The sequence below is a fragment of the Diceros bicornis genome, chromosome 6 (genome assembly GCF_020826845.1).
Source record: "Diceros bicornis minor isolate mBicDic1 chromosome 6, mDicBic1.mat.cur, whole genome shotgun sequence".
Classification (NCBI taxonomy): Eukaryota; Metazoa; Chordata; class Mammalia; order Perissodactyla; family Rhinocerotidae; genus Diceros; species Diceros bicornis.
Window position 1 is genome coordinate 21255265 of NC_080745.1, and position 18406 is coordinate 21273670.

At 34.3% G+C, this 18406-nt stretch overlaps 1 protein-coding gene across 4 annotated transcripts in view; it reads left to right on the plus strand.

Annotated features, from left to right (window-relative positions):
* ARID4B (AT-rich interaction domain 4B) overlaps positions 1–18406 on the plus strand; it is a 153719-nt gene that overhangs the window by 72714 nt on the left and 62599 nt on the right. For all 4 annotated transcript variants that reach the window (XR_009220430.1, XM_058542994.1, XM_058542996.1 and 1 more), the window contains exons 7-11: positions 635–726; positions 9027–9165; positions 13347–13426; positions 15498–15574; positions 16639–16793. Coding sequence is in view for 3 of the 4 variants with exons in the window: in XM_058542994.1 (XP_058398977.1) it covers positions 635–726; positions 9027–9165; positions 13347–13426; positions 15498–15574; positions 16639–16793 (543 nt within the window). In the remaining variant the exon portion in view is untranslated. The remainder of the gene's footprint in view (positions 1–634; positions 727–9026; positions 9166–13346; positions 13427–15497; positions 15575–16638; positions 16794–18406) is intronic.

An 18406-nucleotide genomic window follows, 5' to 3' on the forward strand; every position in this document is an offset into this window, starting at 1 on the left:
GATATTGAATACTACAGATTAAAAAGGAAGAGAGAATAAAAATAAGATATTAAATTGTAGAAAAATTAATTTTTACATTTTCTTTAAAAAAGGTTTATTGTAGAAAATGTTTCCAAGGTAATAATATAGCCTATCTGAAGCCTTTTTTCAGGCAGTTGATGCTTGTCCTGATAATTAATTCTTTTTCTGTTACTTATTAAGAATTCTCTTTTATCTGTTATGATTCCTCGTGTACAAAGAAAAATTTGAGCTGCAGTTGGCCCCAATCTAGGAGTTAGTTAGGTCCTTACATATAGGTATCTTATCTTTCAAATCTGCGTTTCCACTGAGCTGTGTTTGTTTTGGTTTGTGTTTTAATCATACTTAGAAATCTGTCAACCTTCAAATAGATAATGAAATCATCTAGAGAGAACAGCTAAATTTCTTTTCATTTTTTCAGTAATGGGCTCATTCATCTTTATTCTAATATCTTTGAAGTGAGACTTTTCTATCTTTAGGAAAGTTGTATTTTAGTCTTCCTTGGGGGAAGGTTTTAATCTCAAAATCTAAGCATGTTCTTAAACTGATTTGGTTTAAAAAGAGAAAAGAACTTGCAACGTAATAATTTTTGATGGGTTTATGTTCTTACCCACAGACACTAGACCAGCTCCCACTCACCAACCCTGAACATTTTGGCACTCCAGTCATAGGAAAGAAAACAAATAGAGGAAGAAGATCTAATCATATGTAAGTCCATTTTCATAACTGCTAGTTGAACCTGAATTCATTTCTCCTTCTAGTATTGTTTTAATAGTTATTAATTTTAAATTGTAATTTGCAAAATGCTAACTGGATTTAATAATAATTTCAAATCTAGTAGTAATTTCAGACTCCTTAGCATGAGTGCTTGAGGTTCTTCTTGCTCAGCCAAGCTTAAAATTGTTTATCTCCCTCTCATTTCTCCCTACATGTGTCTTGATGCTGTAGTCAAAATGGAACTAGTCAATATTCCCTGATTACATCCTTTGTTTTCCTTTTATTCACGCTGTTTTTTTCTGTCTTAAATGCCACCCTTCCCTGTCACTGCCTGCCTCATTCTTTAATTCTCAATAGCCGTGCTCCCACCTTTATATGAACCATTTTGTGTCTCCCCACTCTTTCCTTGAAAACAGACATGTTTTTCTCTCCTCTGAACCCTCTAAATTCTTTGCATTTATCTAACATCATAGACAGTATTTTACCTCTTACCATTGTAGTGTTTGTTTTCCCTTCCTGATCGTTTTGATCTCCCTGACAGCAGAAGCTATCTTACTTATTTTTATGTCTTCTTACAGTTGTGACACATATTCTATATATTTAACAGATTACTTTCAGTGAAATGTGCCTAGGCTCCAAAAGGCTCTAAATTAAAAAGTATCACAGGATCAAGGGGTTGTGAAATTTCAGGTCATCAGAGATAAAGAAACAATCTTCAGACAGTTCCAGAAAGAAAAATTATTGGGCTAGCCCCGTGGCTTATCAGTTAAGTGCGCACGCTCCGCTACTGGCGGCCGGGGCTCGGATCCCAGGCACGCACCGATGCCGCGTCCCACATACAGCAACTAGAAGGATGTGCAACTATGACATAACAACTATCTGCTGGGGCTTTGGGGAAAAGAAAAAAAGGAGGAGGATTGGCAATAGATGTTAGCTCAGAGCTGGTCTTCCTCAGCAAAAAGAGGAGGATTGGCATGGATGTTAGCTCAGGGCTGATCTTCCTCGAAAAAAAAAAGAAAAATTATTTATTGCAAAGGACTGAGAGGCAGAATGGCATCAATAGTAATACTAGATGTTAGTAGTCACTAGAGTGCGGAATGAAGGAATGGAAGTCTCTATTAAAAAGGTGAACTTGATTACCTAATATAATGGAATATTGAGGGGAAATTAAAGATATGATGATAACAAACAAAAAGAGAAAAAAAAAATAGCAAAGGCACTTAGTAACTCCCTCCCAAAATTATCTGAGAAAAGAAAACTGTATTCATAGGATGGAGGGTGGAGAGGTGGCTTAAATATAAAAGTCAAGTCCTTGTAACAGTGGGACGTCAGTAGAATAATATCTAAAATGTATAAAGAAAGAAATGCCAGGGGCCGGCCTGGTGCCATAGTGGTTAAGTTCACGTGCTGTGTTTCAGTGGCCCAGGGTTCACAGGTTCAGATCCCGGGTGCAAACCTACGCACCGCTCATCAAGCCATGCTCTGGCAGCATCCCCTATACAAAATAGAGGAAGATGGGCACAGATGTTAGTTAGCTCAGGGCTAATCTTCCTCAGCAAAAAAGAGGAAGATTGGCAACGGATGTTAGCTCAGGGCCAATCATCCTCACCAAAAAAAAAAAAAAAAAGAAAAGGAAAAAGAAATGCCTGTATAAGAATATTATTTAGAGATAAGGTAGTAACTGTCAGAGAAACAGCTGAAAGAGTTAAAAACAGTAGCTTCCATGGAGCAGAAGAAAGTTGGAAGGGATGGGATAGGAGAATATAGTTTTTAATTTATTCTGTTGGAGGTTATCTTAAAAACAATTTTGAATATCTTGGGTAAAATTTTAAAAATTTTAATATGCCTAAGGCCATATATTGTCAGAATAGCTATTAAAAATAAGTGTTAGTTGAATTATTGAAAACTTTAGTGTAAGTGAATGCCTTCATTCAATATATAGAATCAGGTGTTTAATTGTGGCCGAGCTTTGAAGATAGAAATAAGGGTAAGCACTATCTCTTATTTTGCTTAGTTTCAACGTTAGCAAACCCATGAAGGTAGTTATTGTTTTTATCCCAATAAGAAATTGGGGAAATTGGCCTCAGGGACAGTAAGTAACTAACCTAAGAAGCACGGGAAGGAGAGGACTAGGACTTCAACTCATCTGTGCTCCATAGGCCTTTTCCCATTCAATTGATTGACTTGTTTATTGAGATAGAGTACTTCAATTACTTTCCAAATTAGTTTTAACAGTAAACAAATAATGATGTATTTGAGGGAGGAAATTAAAAGACTAATCCTTGCATTGAAAAAATATTTAATATTACTTATTTTTCTACTATACTTGTGATTTGGGCCTTGCATTTTTTTCTCTCTGAATCTTTTAGAAAATATTTTTCTTAATTACTAGGTGAATAATTTCTCTCATTTGTGATTTAGCTTGCTGGTGACTTGATTATTTTTAGGATACTCAGATTGTAACTACTATTTACTCTTCTATGTATGTCGTTTAAAAATTCAGTATTCTAGCCAGAAAGAAAAATAAATGAAAAATGTATGATGGCATTATTAGATTGGAGTCCTGTTGTGATTATTAGATGTTATTGTGATATAATAATGTTTTCAGTTTTTCTAGGGGGCTATTATGTTGCCATAAAATATTCACTGAAGCACTTACAAGTTAAGTCTTTTGATATCTCTCTGAAAATTAATGACTTCAGTTGGGAGTTAAAATTTTATCTACCATTGTTTGATCATTAGTCTTCCTATAGTTCTGTAGTCAACTCTTGATTCACTATGGTGGATGATGTCAGAACAGTGAGGTGGGTTGTATTTAATGTAAAATTATTTCATTAGCAAAGATTTCTACTTCTCTAGCTTTTTAGAGTGGCAGTGTGGCTTAGTCATTCAGACTGTGAACAGTGAAGCCAGATGGTCTGGGTTTGAATCCTGCCTCTGCCACTTCCTTGCTTTGTGACCTTGAGTGGATTTCTTAGTCTTTTCATGCCTCAATTTTTTCATCTGTAAATTTGAGATATAGTGTTACCTATCTCTTAGAGTTGTTGCAAAGATTAGATGAATTCATATCCTCAAAGTGTTTATATAGTAAGCACTATGTAAAGTACCAGATATCATCATCATATATTGACGTCATGCCAGTATGTAACATGATTTCATTTATATATAAAAATGTGTTTATATCTGAGTACAGAAAAATTCTGCTTACTAGTGTTTATGTCTGACGAGTAAGACTGTTTTTGGCTATATAATATGAATTTTTGAAAACATTTCCATATTATTTTGTATTATATACATATTGTAGGAAAAACAGTATTTGAATCTATCAATAATTTTTTTAAATTTTGAAAAAATTGCATCTAATATTTAGACATATTTTACCTTCTTACAAATGTCATCCAGAAGTATAAAAATCAGTTTAAAATAAGGTAATTTATAGAATATCACACAGATTGATCTACAAAAATGGCCAAAAATGATAATCTATTAAAAAGTCTATTAACTTTCATAGCTGAGGTCTCCCTTTCTTGAATATGAGAATAAAACATGCAGTTGTCACTGAGCCAAGTTGATCTTTGCTTTCTAAAGACTAGCAAACATTCTAAGTTAATGATTTTCCTATTGAGAATCTGTGTGTGTAATGAAAGATTTGCTGTTGGGATTGTGTTGTACATGTGTGAAGTATGAAGGCAGACAAAAGGTTGAGAATTACTAGTGTAGGAAATGAGAGCCAGCTCATCTGTATTCTTGTTTTGCTCGCTGTTCCTTCCCCCTCACTACTGCGGTCATTCTCACTGCCAAGAGACGTTACAGTGTTCTTGGTTAGCGCTTTAAGCCTTGGTGTGTAAGCACCCCAGGCAAGTACTGCACTGAAATGCCCACCTTCTTAATTACACTTCCTCAAAGTTCTTTTCCCTTTCTTCAGAGTGATTTTCTACAACAAAGTCTTGGACCTGGATCTTAAGGTTGTTTATCGGACTTTCATTTCCTCTTCTATTACTCAACTAAAAAAAGTCTTCATTATGGTTCTCTGATTGCCATTTAAAATTTATTTTTGTACAAAGGTAAATAAGGTTATCTCTTCCCAGGATTCCCCGGACTCCATTGTTGCAATAGCATATCACTACCTTTGTTTTCTTTTAACAACCGTTAATCTGCATACCAGTTCATGTGCCCCCAGGTATACCAGAATTGATTATTTTTGACACCTTCCTTGAATTGTTTTATTTATATTCTACCTTTAATCAATTAATCCTAATACTCAAGTATTTTCTTTTTTTAATGATTATCATTCTTTAGCTTAATTTTTTTAAAGGAAGTTATTGATCCTTTTGGTCAGTGTATAACTTGATTGAATTTTATCCATATAGTTTACCTTTTGTGTACAGAGGTTTTGTTTGATTTTGTCTAAAGAATAGAATGCATGAAATTATAGAAATATTTGTGTCTCCCTCCCCCAAAAGTTTTTTCCAATAATCTGGCAAATGTTTATGTGCAGTTACTGCAGTAAGAAAGCAGTCTATTTGCTGTTCTTTTTTTTCCCTTCAGGAAAAGAATAAAGCATAATAAGGCTTATAATGATTCTTATTAGGGATTATTTATGAGTACAGGTTTTACCCAGTGACAGTGCTAAGATTTACCCAATAAACTAGTGATATGTACCTCATATTTACAGATCTGCAGATCTTTTAAAAAGTTTTTTTAATTGAGATACAATTCACATATCATAAAATTCACCCTTTTAAAGTGTACAGTGTTTGTGTTTTCTTAGTATATTCACAAAATTGTGCAGTCAGCACCACTGTCTAATTCCAGAAGATCTTTTTATTATTTGCTGCTTTATTTTGTTATGAGAATTTGATTCTAGTTTCCTTCTTGATAAAATTGGGGGAAAAATTTAAAACCCTTTTATTGGTAGGTGTATACATGTTCATATATTCTGTATGTTTTAATCTCTAAGAAGCTATACGTTGTCAGTATTCTGATACTAATACAGATTTCTAATTTACTATACAGAATTTGAGTTAATTACTTGTCTGAAGTAATAAGAATCATTGAAGTAAGAATTGCATTTCAAAGACGGAGCCTCTGAAGTTGTTGGCTCAATTTTTTATTTGCATCTTGTCATTTGTTACTCTTTGGCACATGTCTTATCTAAAGTTCTTCTCACTTGATTTACAGTTAATTTACAATTAATAGTGATACATGATCAGCTTTCAGTGATTAGCTGTTAGTCTGTTGTGGTAAATATTTCCGTGTAATTAGCTTTGTTTCCAGTGGCATCATCAAATGTTGTTTCACAGAGACAGTGCATTATTTTGTTGTGATTCCATAAACAAATACCTTTACTACGAAAGAAGCAACTATGTCAGACGGGAATAAAAATCAAGCAGATTCTCTGCTTGCTCTATTTTGGCTCCTTTAAAAATTTTTTGATGCTCATTTATTTTAGTTTATCAATTTATTGAGTACTTGTGTAAACAATTTTCTAGCTAAACTCCTCTAAAAGGAAAAGTTAAAGGAGCCTTAGGTATAATGGTATGGTTTATATTGATTGTATACATTATACTGATTGTATACATTTTGTGATTTCAGGAGAAATAAAATCAGAAGTACCACAGTAGAAAGAAATAAATCTATTCAGTTCATTTATTTAGTCAACAAATATTTATTGAGCATCTACGCTGTGCCAAGCACTGTTCAGGTACTTGGGATATATCAGTGAACAAAACAGACATTTATATAATCTCTGCTATTAGAACTTACATTCTTTCGTATAGGGGGAGATGGACAATAAAGAATAAATAAGAAATAAGTAAATTATATAGTATGATAGATTTGTAAGTGCTGTGAAAATAATAAGAGTAAAGTGAGGGGAGATTGGGGCGAGCAGGTTGTAAATTTGAATAAGGTGGTCAGGATAACCTAATGAGGAGACATTTGAACAGAGACTTAAAGGAGGTGAAAGAGTTTCCAAACGTCTGGGGATAGAGCATTCTAGGCTGTTTTCCTACAAAAGGGAGTGGAAAAATGAGGCAGTGGTAGCTAGTGGAGAAAGTGAGATCAGAGGATTTTTTTTTTTTTTTAAAGAATAAGGAGATATAACAGCATAATGGTAGAAATAACAGTATACTGATGGTACCAGTCTCGTAGAGGCAAAAAAATTGATACAGGAGAAGTAAGCATTGCTGGAACAAAGTCTTCAGTAGGTGAGAGGGAGGGAAGGAAATCTAGTTCATAAGCGGGGAATGGTGTTACAGTGGATCCTAGACATTTAATACATAAAGTGGATAGATGTTTTATGTAGCCAGTCAGTTTTTCAATATACGTTTATAACTTTCTGGAGTCTGAAGTTTTCATACATGTTAAGTCTTAAGAAAGAAATCAGAATTTTTATAAAGATACAGATGATTTTGTTAGCCAAATAAAGCCTAGCTTTCTCTATGTTTTACAGATTTGTATATGTTATCTGTGACATTGTGACATTTCTGTCTTGCTAATGATAATGATATAAAGGGCATCCGTAAAACCCTAGCTGAATGAGTCTTCTATGACTACTTTGAAAAAGCAGTAATTATGGTTTTAAAGTTGGTTTTGTTCTACAATCATTAGAAAGAGGAGAGATAAAAGTCATTGCCCTTGAAAAGCTCTTCTAATCAAGTAGAAATCAGACTTGTGAAGTCTGTCATTACTGTCCCAAGCTATGTGCCTGTATGTAAAGTTTTATGCTCTGCTAATATGAAGGTATGTTGGTTTTTCCTACTGCATGTTACCTACTTTCTGAGTAGGAGTTAAACTGCTTTAAGTACCATTTGAAGTACAGTTGTTCTACTTAGTAGCAAACTTTGAAGATTTGCTTTGTTTTTACCAGGGGACAATTTTTAAGTTATTTGATCATTGAAATCAAATAGTGATATTCTCTATATCACTCTAAAATATTTAATATTATTCTAATAGTTGTTGCTTCCTTTATATTTATATTGGAATGTATAGGAGTGATGTATAAAGGAGTGACATTTATATTGTCATCCCTTTGGAAAGACATCAAAGACAAATTTAGAATACAGTCATGTGTCATATAATGGCGTTTTGGTCAACGACAGACCACATTTATAATGGTGGTCCCATAAGATTAGTACCATATAGCATAGGTATCTAGGGGGCTATACCATCTAGGTTTGTGTAAGTACACTCTGTGATGTTCGTATACGACAAAATCGCAGCACATTTCTCAGAAGGTATCCCTGTTGTTAAGCAACACGTGACTGTATACTGCATTTGTCCCAGTCAACCAAATAGATAAATCATGTTTAAAGTTTTTAAATAATCTGTCAATTTACATTTTTGTCAGTGAACTTGGTCATTGCCAAGTATCTCAAAAATGTTTTCATCCCTGTAGGTAATCAATACTCGCCATTGTTCTGTTTTGTTTTATAAAAAGAACATACGTTGCAGTCTATTTAGCATTTCTTAGTGTCTTTACTTATTCTGGGCATTTTGAGCAGTCAGTTGTTAGAATCTTTATTTTCTTTAGCACTGATGGTGGGTTTTCTTGGAAACAGATTCAGAGTAGAATTATTTTCTGTTTTGTTTTTTCCTTTTTAGTTTTACTTCCCATTATACTTTAACATTGAATGGATGGTTTTAGATAGTTCCTTTTTCTTCTGATAGTTAACATCTTTCTAATTTATTAGTTCAATACACAATGTAACTGAAATGAATTTTTAACGCAATACAAAAGAAAACCATATTGTGAATTTTATGAATACTTAGTTTGTGTATATTTGATATTAAGGATAGCAATGGTGATCTCTTACCAGATTGTCTCCTGTCCCCACCCTGACCCCCAGTTAATGAAGATCTGCCTCCCCTTTTTAAAGTTAGCTTTGTGCTGGGAATGTACAATTACTGTCTCTAGGACTCTTTTAACCTGAGGGTAGGATCTGGTATATTTTAGTGTAGTACTGGGATATTTAATAGGGGGTCTTCAGCTTTTTGAGAATTTGGGGCCCAGTGTTATTATTCTGTTCTGATCTTCCCCTTAATCTTTTAAAATAGCACTAAATAAACCCAAAAGATTTTGAGGAAAATGATGTGCTTTCCTCTAATGATAACCCTTTTTGTTATTCTTTAGAAATTTAGAAAAACATTTAAATTTAAAAATTTAAATTAGCCATTCTGTAGGTTTTAGGAAGTGGGGTAAAATTTCTAGAATACCTGTATTCATCAACTTGGTATGCTTATTCTTTGTTAAGGTAAATGGAAATGTCTTATTTTTTTTCTTTCCGTAGCCCAGAGGAAGAGTCTTCTTCATCCTCCAGTGATGAAGATGAAGATGATAGGAAACAGATTGATGAGCTACTAGGAAAAGTTGTATGTGTAGATTACGTTAGTTTGGATAAAAAGAAAGCACTATGGTTTCCTGCATTGGTGAGTAACTTCAGTATAAAGGAGCTTAATTTTCAACTATATAAGTTCGTGAAGAAAACAACTGATTTTCTTATTAGTGTTTTTTATAGGTACAAAATGGGGAAGCGATTTTAGCATCATTTCCCCATTTCATAGCATAGTTCACACAAATATTACTTTCAAAATTGTCTTTGAGTGCAAAGGACTCTTGAAGTCATCCAGGAAAGGCAAAATCATGATAATTTTAGAGGCTAGGTATATGGGAATTCATTATACTGTTTTCTCTATTTTGGGTAGAAAATTCATAACGCAAACTTTTGAAACTCCTAAATCCACCATGCAAAAGACTGCAAAAGAACAAAAAATCTTTCTTTTCTGCTCTTGTCTACAAATGATGTCTATTTGTCATCCCTTTCAGTGAACATATTTTGTATTCTTTATTTGCAGTGCTTAGGTCTGTGTTTTGCATAAAGTGAGTGCCCAATAAATATCAGCTCTTACAATTATAATTAAAACTAATGAAGGCAATTATTTGTTTTAATAAATGTAAATACTTTATGATACCTTTGTACCTTCGCATGTATCCATCCATCCATCCAACATATATTGGATGCTTATTATGTGCAAGGATTGTGCTAAAGACTTTTATAAGGATCATGAGGTATTCATCCTCAATGGAGATAAGGAAGCTGATTATTAGATAGAAAGGTTAAGTAACTTGTCAAGCTTTGGGTTAATAGTAAGCTGAAAACTTGAGTGTCAGTGTATGTGATAATTTCTTTTTTCCTAAAACAGTAAGATTCTTTGTAAGAATTTCTTTTGAAAACATATTTTAAAAAATTTTCTAAAACAATAGGAGCATTAAAATTTTCACTATTAATATTTTCAGTATTAATGTAAGATCCTGTCACCATAATTTCTAGTTTCCTTAATGATGAGAAATATATTTAAGGATTTATGATATTGAAAGGTCAGTATCTGCTTAGTCAACCATTTCATTATTATTTTAAAAATCTTAGAATTATGGATATGTTATCCTTCCCCCAAAATTGAGATCTTTTGGACAGTAATGGATAATTTTTGTCAACTAGAGTGTGGAACTGTGTTCTAAATCAAACAATCTTGACATCATCACATAAGAAATATTTGTGTTTCTACTTTTAAAATTAGCTTTTATAGATCAAGTAAGTTTTACAAGTGTTTTGGTAACAACATCATGCTAGAAAACAATTGCATACTCCTAGGAACTGTAAATAGTCACCATGTATTGAGCATTTACCCTGGCCAGGCATGGTGCTAAGCTTGTTAACGTAAGTAGTCTCATTTAATTTTAATTGAGACTGAAAAGTAAGTGATACTTACCCCCTTTTTAAGAGGAGGAAATCTTAGCTTCCATGACTCACACAGGCCTCCTTTTCAGTTTCCTTCACTGTTACTCCTCTAACTAAGCTTTAAATGTTGTTGTTCAAGGTGCAGAATATATCACTCTGTATTCTTTTTAGGGTGATCTCACCCCCTTTATAGTATCAGTTGCAGAGATAACAAATTGAAGTGCCATAGGGACCAAGAAAATAACATACATGGGTGAACGGGATAAAATACGGATTGTGGTTCCTGTGGCAGAATGGAGAGTGAATCCACTTAACATGCCACCATTGGCAGTGGCCAAAGCTATCATATGTGTAGTTTGCAAAACCCTAAGCACATGAGGAAAAAAAAAAGTGGATAGATTTTGGCTCACAGTTTTAGATCCAATTTTTAGACTCCTGATGTTTAGGCTCTTGACTCCCAAGTTTATATCTTAGAATTCAGACCTCTACTCTGAGCTGCAAACCTGGGTGTCTATTTAGTATCTCCATTTGGATGTCCTGTAGCCACCTCAAAACTTAATAAGCCTAAAACTAAATTTATTCTCTCCTCCCTCATGCCCAAACATGGCCCTTCATTGTTTCCTCTCACAGTGAATGACACCATTTGCACGAGGCAGAAACCTAAGCACCCTCTTCTTAATTATCTCTAATATGTCTCATTCTTTTAATTTGCCATTGCCACTACTTTACATCCAATGCACCATCTCTCACCTGGATGATCACAGTAGCTTAGTCTCTTTCAGCTCTTGCCCTTCTCTGATCCATTTTCTTCATAGCAGCCCAAGTAAATTTTTTTTTTTTTTTTTTTTTTTTGCTGAGGAAGATTAGCCCTGAACTAACATCTATGCCAGTCTTCCTCTACTTTATATGTGGGTCGCTGCCACAGCATGGCTGACGAGTGGTGTAAGTCTGCACCCTGGATCTGAGCCTGCCAACCCCAGCCGCCGAGGCGAACACACCGAACTTAACCGCTATGCCACGGGGCTGACCCCTCCAAATAATTTTTGTTTTTGTTTTTGTGAGGAAGATTGGCTTTAGCTAACATCTCTGCCCATCTTCCTCTATTTTGTATGTGGGATGCCACCACAGCATGGCTTGATGAGCGGTGCGTCAGTCCGCGCGTGGGATTGGAACCTGCGAACCCTGGGCAGCCAAAGCAGAGCGTGCAGATTTAACCAGTACGCCACTGGGCCGGCCCCTCCAAGTAATTTTTTTAAAAGCAAGTCTATTATGACATTATTCTGCTTCAGACCTTTCCCTTAAAGATTTTAGATTTTATCTTAAGAATTAACATGGCCTACAAGACTGGAAAATCTGAACCCTGCTTATCTCTCTTATTTAGCCCAGGCGGAAAGTTAGCCACACTGACTTTCTTTTGCTTCCTGGAATGGGTTCCACTCCTTGCTGTCTCAGGCTGTTCCCATAATCTGTTTCCTCTGCTTGCAGTGCATACGTATACTGCACACATGCACACACATACATCCTTTGTCAGGCCAATTCGTACTCAGTCTTCAAAGCTGAGCTTAAATGTGTCCTCAAGAAAGCAGTCCTTGACCACCTAGATAAGGACTTAACACAGTAGCAATTAAATAAACGTGCACTTAGTTGTTTAGTGTTTGTCTTCCCAGCTAGAATGCAAGTGCCATGTGGGGAAGAACAGTGACTGTCTCAGCCTCTTTGTTCTCCTACATCTAGTATAGTATCTTGATGTGGTTGTTAATATTTGTAGAGTGAGTAGATGAATGAATGTACAAATATTAAGTATTTACTTCAAGACTTTTGGAAATGACAGGAAAGTTTCCCTAGATGCTACTACATGTGAAAAACTTTGATCAGTGAATTATTTCAGAATGCTATCAGCATTTACACACTGCTACAAGAAAACAGTGTAATTATGGAAATTGTTAACTAACTTTTTAAAGACTGAATTGAACTAACCTGTTTCTAGGTCCTCTCTATCCTATGGTGACAGTACATGCCTTTATGTACCATCATGTCATTTTTCAGAGCTCATGAGACAGTCCTTATAACAAACCTGTCATGCTTATTTAGCCCATTTTTCATTTAAAAATATAACTATGCTTTTAACTTGTTCTTGGTATACATAGTGGACTGTCTTGGAATTAAAATAATAATAATTCAGAGGCGTCTTACGTTAGCACTGCCTTTGGGAAGGCATGCTTTATCCTCACTTTAAATAACAGCTGAGAACTACAAATAAAATAAATCTTTTAGTGTTAGTAATAAATCTTATATAGACTCCAAGAAGGTACCCACTTTAAAATGTTTACTTTTTAGAGTGGATTAGTATTATGAAGAAATTTTATTATGCGTTAAAGTATATATTTAAATGTAAATAATAAATAGAACTTCATCTCGGTGTTTTTTAAGACAGAGACTGCACTGCTTAAGGCTGTGATCCCTGTTCCCATTGTGGTCCTATTTCGTCTTCTCTTAGCCATGATGCATACCCTGTGTTAAGGCTCTAGCTCTACCTCTTTTTTCAGTCCTGCTCCACTTTCATTCCAGCTTTCTATTTCTGACCAGAACTTGGTCCACAGCTTCAGTCTCGTCATAGCTATGTTTCTGCTTTCAACACCATACCTGTGCCAAAAAACAACATGAATAATCTAGAGAGCCGAAAGGATACAGGATATAAATTTAAAATTACTTGTGTGTGTTACCACATGTGTGTGTACCTGTTTACCTGCAAACTAAAATTAGTTTTTAAACTTTAAGCTGAAACTATTTTTTTGAAAGAGTTCAAATAGTTTATACTTATGTAACTATAAATTTTCTTTTAGTTATAATAATTTCACACTTCTTTTAAAGGTGGTTTGTCCTGATTGTAGTGATGAAATTGCTGTGAAAAAAGACAATGTTCTTGTTCGATCTTTCAAAGATGGCAAATTGTAAGTATAATTCACTTGGTATAAAAAATATACTGTTTTTCCAAATTAGGATGGTAAATGATAAATTAGTTATATTTCCAGTGACTTTACGCTTTTACTTTTCATCATACAAAATGTTTCAAAGTACGATAGTTTTTCATATTAAGTGTAGTAGTCTCATAATACATCTTTCCTTGTTCGTTTTAGTCTTTTCTAAACTAGACTCTCAGTACTGTCTAATTTGTCATATTTGCCTGTATAATAGCTGGTGATTTGTCGAGGTGAGTTTGCTGTATCTACCATGTCTAATGCTTGATTAACATATTTATTGTTCTTGAATGTCTAATTAGGACTTTCTAATATTTTTAATTATGTCTAATGGTTGTAGTTACACCTGTTATATAATTTTCAACTTCTGCATTAGTCTGAGGATTAAAATGAGTTACTATAAATAAATGTATGTTAAGTGTTAAGAAACTGATTTTTCCTGTAGAACTTTTTTATACTTTGCCTTCATGTACCTTAAAAGGATTGTCGCACGTTAAGATTGGTGTTTGAGTTTTCAAGTTCTGAAAAGTGATTTTTAAAAACAACCTATGAGGTGCTGGCCCAGTGGTGTAGTGGTTGAGTTCCTGCACTCCGCTTTGGTGGCCTGGGGTTCACAGCTTCAGATCCCGGGTGCAGACCTACACTCCGCTCATCAAGCCATTCTGTGGCGGCATCCCACATACAAAATAGAGGAAGATTGGCACAGATGTTAGCTCAGGGCGAATCTTCCTCAAGCAAAAAAAAAAAAGAAAGAGGAAGATTGACAACAGATGTTAGCTTAGGGCCAATCTTCCTCTCTAAAAAAAATAAATAAATAAAATAAATGTATGAAACAAAAAACAATCTATGAAACCCACTTTAATAAAATTGAGATAATCAGAAAAATTTGACCACTGAAATTGAATACTAGTTTGATAATGGGCTTTTGTAGATCAGTTGACACAAACCAAATGCAGAAAAGTTGAATGATGATTTATTAATGTAAAATAGGAAATATATGTGACATATATGATAGAACTTCCCCCAATCACTTGTGTCTTACTCCTCCTTGTGGTTGGGGAGTTTCCATGAAAGACCTTAAATTGTATATTAGAAGTTTGCTTGTGAGCTTAGAATCCAGTTTAAAAAAAAAAATGTTAAAAGAACATTTACATTATAAACTAGTACATTTTCTTCCAATCTTAAATTTAGTAATTTCTTGTGATTATCCCAAGATAATGGCAAATTCTTATTATTTGACTTCTTTTTTGTTGGATTGATGCATTCTGCTATCCAAATACTTTTATTTATTATTATTTTTTGTATTTCCACTATTGCATTTAAATACTTTTTTTTTTTTTTTAAAGATTTTATTTATTTATTTTTTCCCTCCAAAGCCCCGGTAGATAGTTGTATGTCATAGCTGCACATCCTTCTAGTTGCTGTATGTGGGACGCGGCCTCAGCATGGCCGGAGAAGCGGCGCGTCGGTGCGCACCCGGGATCCGAACCCGGGCCGCCAGCAGCGGAGTGCACGCACTTAACCGCTAAGCCACAGGGCCGGCCCTCCACTATTGCATTGAGCCAGGGACTCTTTGATACTTGAGAATACCTTCTTGTTTTTTTTTTTTTTTAGATTTTATTTATTTATTTTCCCCCCAAAGCCCCAGTAGGTAGTTGTATGTCACAGCTGCACATCCTTCTAGTTGCTGCATGTGGGACACAGCCTCAGCATGGCCGGAGAAGCGGCACGTCGGTGCGCGCCCGGGATCCGAACCCGGGCTGCCAGCAGCGGAGCGCGCGCACCCAACCACCAAGCCACGGGGCCGGCCCCACCTTCTTGTTTAAAAAACTTCTGTCAAGGTGGAATTCTTCTGTAGAGGATTGCATATTTTAACATCCTGCCTAGCTTTTTATTTGGGACTTGCAACCCTTGTGTGATCACGTAAAGTAAATGTCAATATTCCCATATTTTCAGTATCTTTGTGATGTGTAATTGGACTCTTAATTAATCTCTGTTGTATTTTTGTGGGTTTTTTTTCTTTAAAATTAAAAAATTAATATAGTACTTCAGTACCAAGAAAAGATGTCCATGAAATTACTAGTGACACTGCACCAAAGCCTGATGCTATGTTAAAACAAGGTAAGGGTAATCTTGGGATAAGTTATAGTTAATTTAACAACTAATGAAGTGTTTTTGAAGGTTAAATTTTCTTTTGCTTTTTAAAAATATTTTTTAAAGTTATATTTGGTTCTGTGTGACATACTTTTGTAAACCCATATGCCTTGTGTTATTGTAGGTTTTTTTTTTTTAGCTTATAATTAGGCAATAATCTAAAGGTGGGAAAGAACTATATCATCAGCTGTTACTATAGTCTAGCTTTTGCCTGTATGTAAAATATTAGTTCCTGAGGATGGTAGAAACAGGAATCAAAGTGATTTTGATTTGGCATTTCTCATAATATAACAATAGTTATATTTTAATGAAGAATGTCTGTAATTGCATTTCTTACTTGATTTTTTGCATTGTAAGTAGCTGTTTATTTTCTCTTTGCCCATGTTCAAGTCCAATAATATACTATATAGATTGGTTAAAAATCATCAACAATTTATGGTTTAGAATTTATTTCCACGTATTGTAAAACGAGAATAACTGTGTCTAGCTAATTTAGTTTAAGCTACTTGTTAATATAAGTTTAATTGAAGTTTAACTTAGAATTTAACTAATTTAAATTGAAGTTTAATTGAAGTTCCCTAAATGTAGGGGACATATTTGTAGTGTGTTTTCAGATGTTGTATGTTCATTGCAATGGCTCTGTGCCTGGTATATAATACTATTTAATAGTCATTTGTTGGATAAACAATTGAAGACTTACCTATCTTAAAGTTCTTTTTACTAAACATGCTTAATTTTTATTTAAAAGAAGAAAACTGCTCTTTTCTCTTGTATTTGCTTGAATCTAAGTCACCTTCCGATGGTAGCAGTTTTGCCATCTATAAAATGGGTGCCTAATGCATAGGGCTGTTAGGATTAAGTGAGTTGCTACACGGAAAAGCACTTAGCACAGTGCCTGGCACAGAGCAAACACTTCATGAATGTCAGCCATATTAGCACAGTAATTTTCATTTCTTTATCTTGTTGAATATTTTTACACAGATCAGTCGTCTTAATTTCTCCAGTTCATATAGTTTATGGTCTCTTTCCAGCCTTTGATCAGGCACTTGAATTTCACAAAAGTAGAACTATTCCTGCTAACTGGAAGACTGAATTGAAGGAAGATAGTTCTAGCAGTGAAGCAGAGGAAGAAGAGGAGGAGGAAGATGATGAAAAAGAAAAGGAGGATAACAGCAGTGAAGAAGAGGTAAGTAAAAACAGTTGATGCCTTTTAAAATTAAAAATAATAGTTGAGTTTCCTTTGTGGTTTAGGATTTGGCATAAAGTCATTAATCACTTAAATATTTTTAGTGTTAGAAATATTGCGTAATAAAATCATATTTTTGATATTCATCATAATCAAGTAGTTTGCTTGCCTACCTTAAAGTAGAAAAATGGTTTTGTGAAATTAAAAATATTAAATATAGTTGTCCAAGTAACCTCAAAAATGTTTCTTTATCTTGCTGTACTTGTAGTTTATCAGATGATTAAGGAAATACCCACCTAATATAGCAGAACTCTACTTTCACATGTTTTTCACTATTATGTAGACAGCTGTTACCCCATACAATTTTTATATCTGCATATCTTATTGACATACCTAGAAAAATATAAAATATACCTTTCATCTAGTATTCAAAGAATAATCAGCAAAAAGTAAAGATTAATATCTCTTTGATTCAGAGAGTCTTAAATGATTTTGTCTAATACAGATCGGTAGATAGTTCCAATTAGGTCATAAATAAGACATCTGTGGATTTATATGGATCAAGGAGCTCAAGCTTTAGATATTATTGTAGCTGCTACTTTAGGTCTAGCAATGACAAGTACCAAGAAAAGATGTCCATAAAATTACTGGTGACATTGCACTACTGTACTCTTTGATGGTTTGTTGAACAACTTCATAAAAGTTATTGGATGAATGGTACAGGTAGTGAAGCCTACTATATTTGACCATGAAGTGAATTGTATTTAATGTTTTCGGGAAGCTAAGATAAGTTTAATGTCAATATGTAATATTTTCGGTAAGTTATGAAATTCTGTTGTTTAACTGTAATAAACAACTGTTAATGAAATAGGATTGTTTTGGAGTTTCTGTTTTATACTATAGTGGTTGATCTGTAATGACAATCTATAGTTTAAAAGTTTGCCGGCTGCAGTCTTCCCCCACTGCTCTCTTGAAAATGCTAAAATGAGTAATCAATCCCTTGCTTAAAACCTCCTCAGTGGCTTCTTATCACTCTAAAAGTCAGGCTTCACTTATAGAACCTCCATTATAGTCCAGCCCCTGCCTTTTTATTCATCACTTCTCTTGGTATACCTCCCACTTTGAACTTTATGTTGTAGCAATATCAAATTACATACCTTCCTTCTGTTCACCTTTGCACATACCAGTACCTCTGCCTTAAGTGCCCTTCTCTTCCCTCCCCCAATCAGCCTGGCACACTCTTGTTCAGTTTTCAAACACTACTACATGTCACCTCTATAAAAGGGAGCATCTGAATCACCACCTCCCTCACTTCAGGAAAGTTAATCACTCCATTTGCTAGTCTAAACTGCTACTGTTCCTTGTCATATTTTTGTCATTTATGTATATATGTAAATACATATATATACGTTCATATATTCATTGTCTATTTGTTTTCTCTTCTACTAAGCTATAAGCTCCTCAAGGGTAGGGACCCTGTCTTAGTTGTACTTATACTCATAGTGTCTGTCATAGTGTGTAACATGTAACAGATGATCAATAAATATTAGTTACCAAAACTTTCGTTGCTTAGTTTGTGTCTTACAAATATTTTGTAAAAGCAAATGTGATTT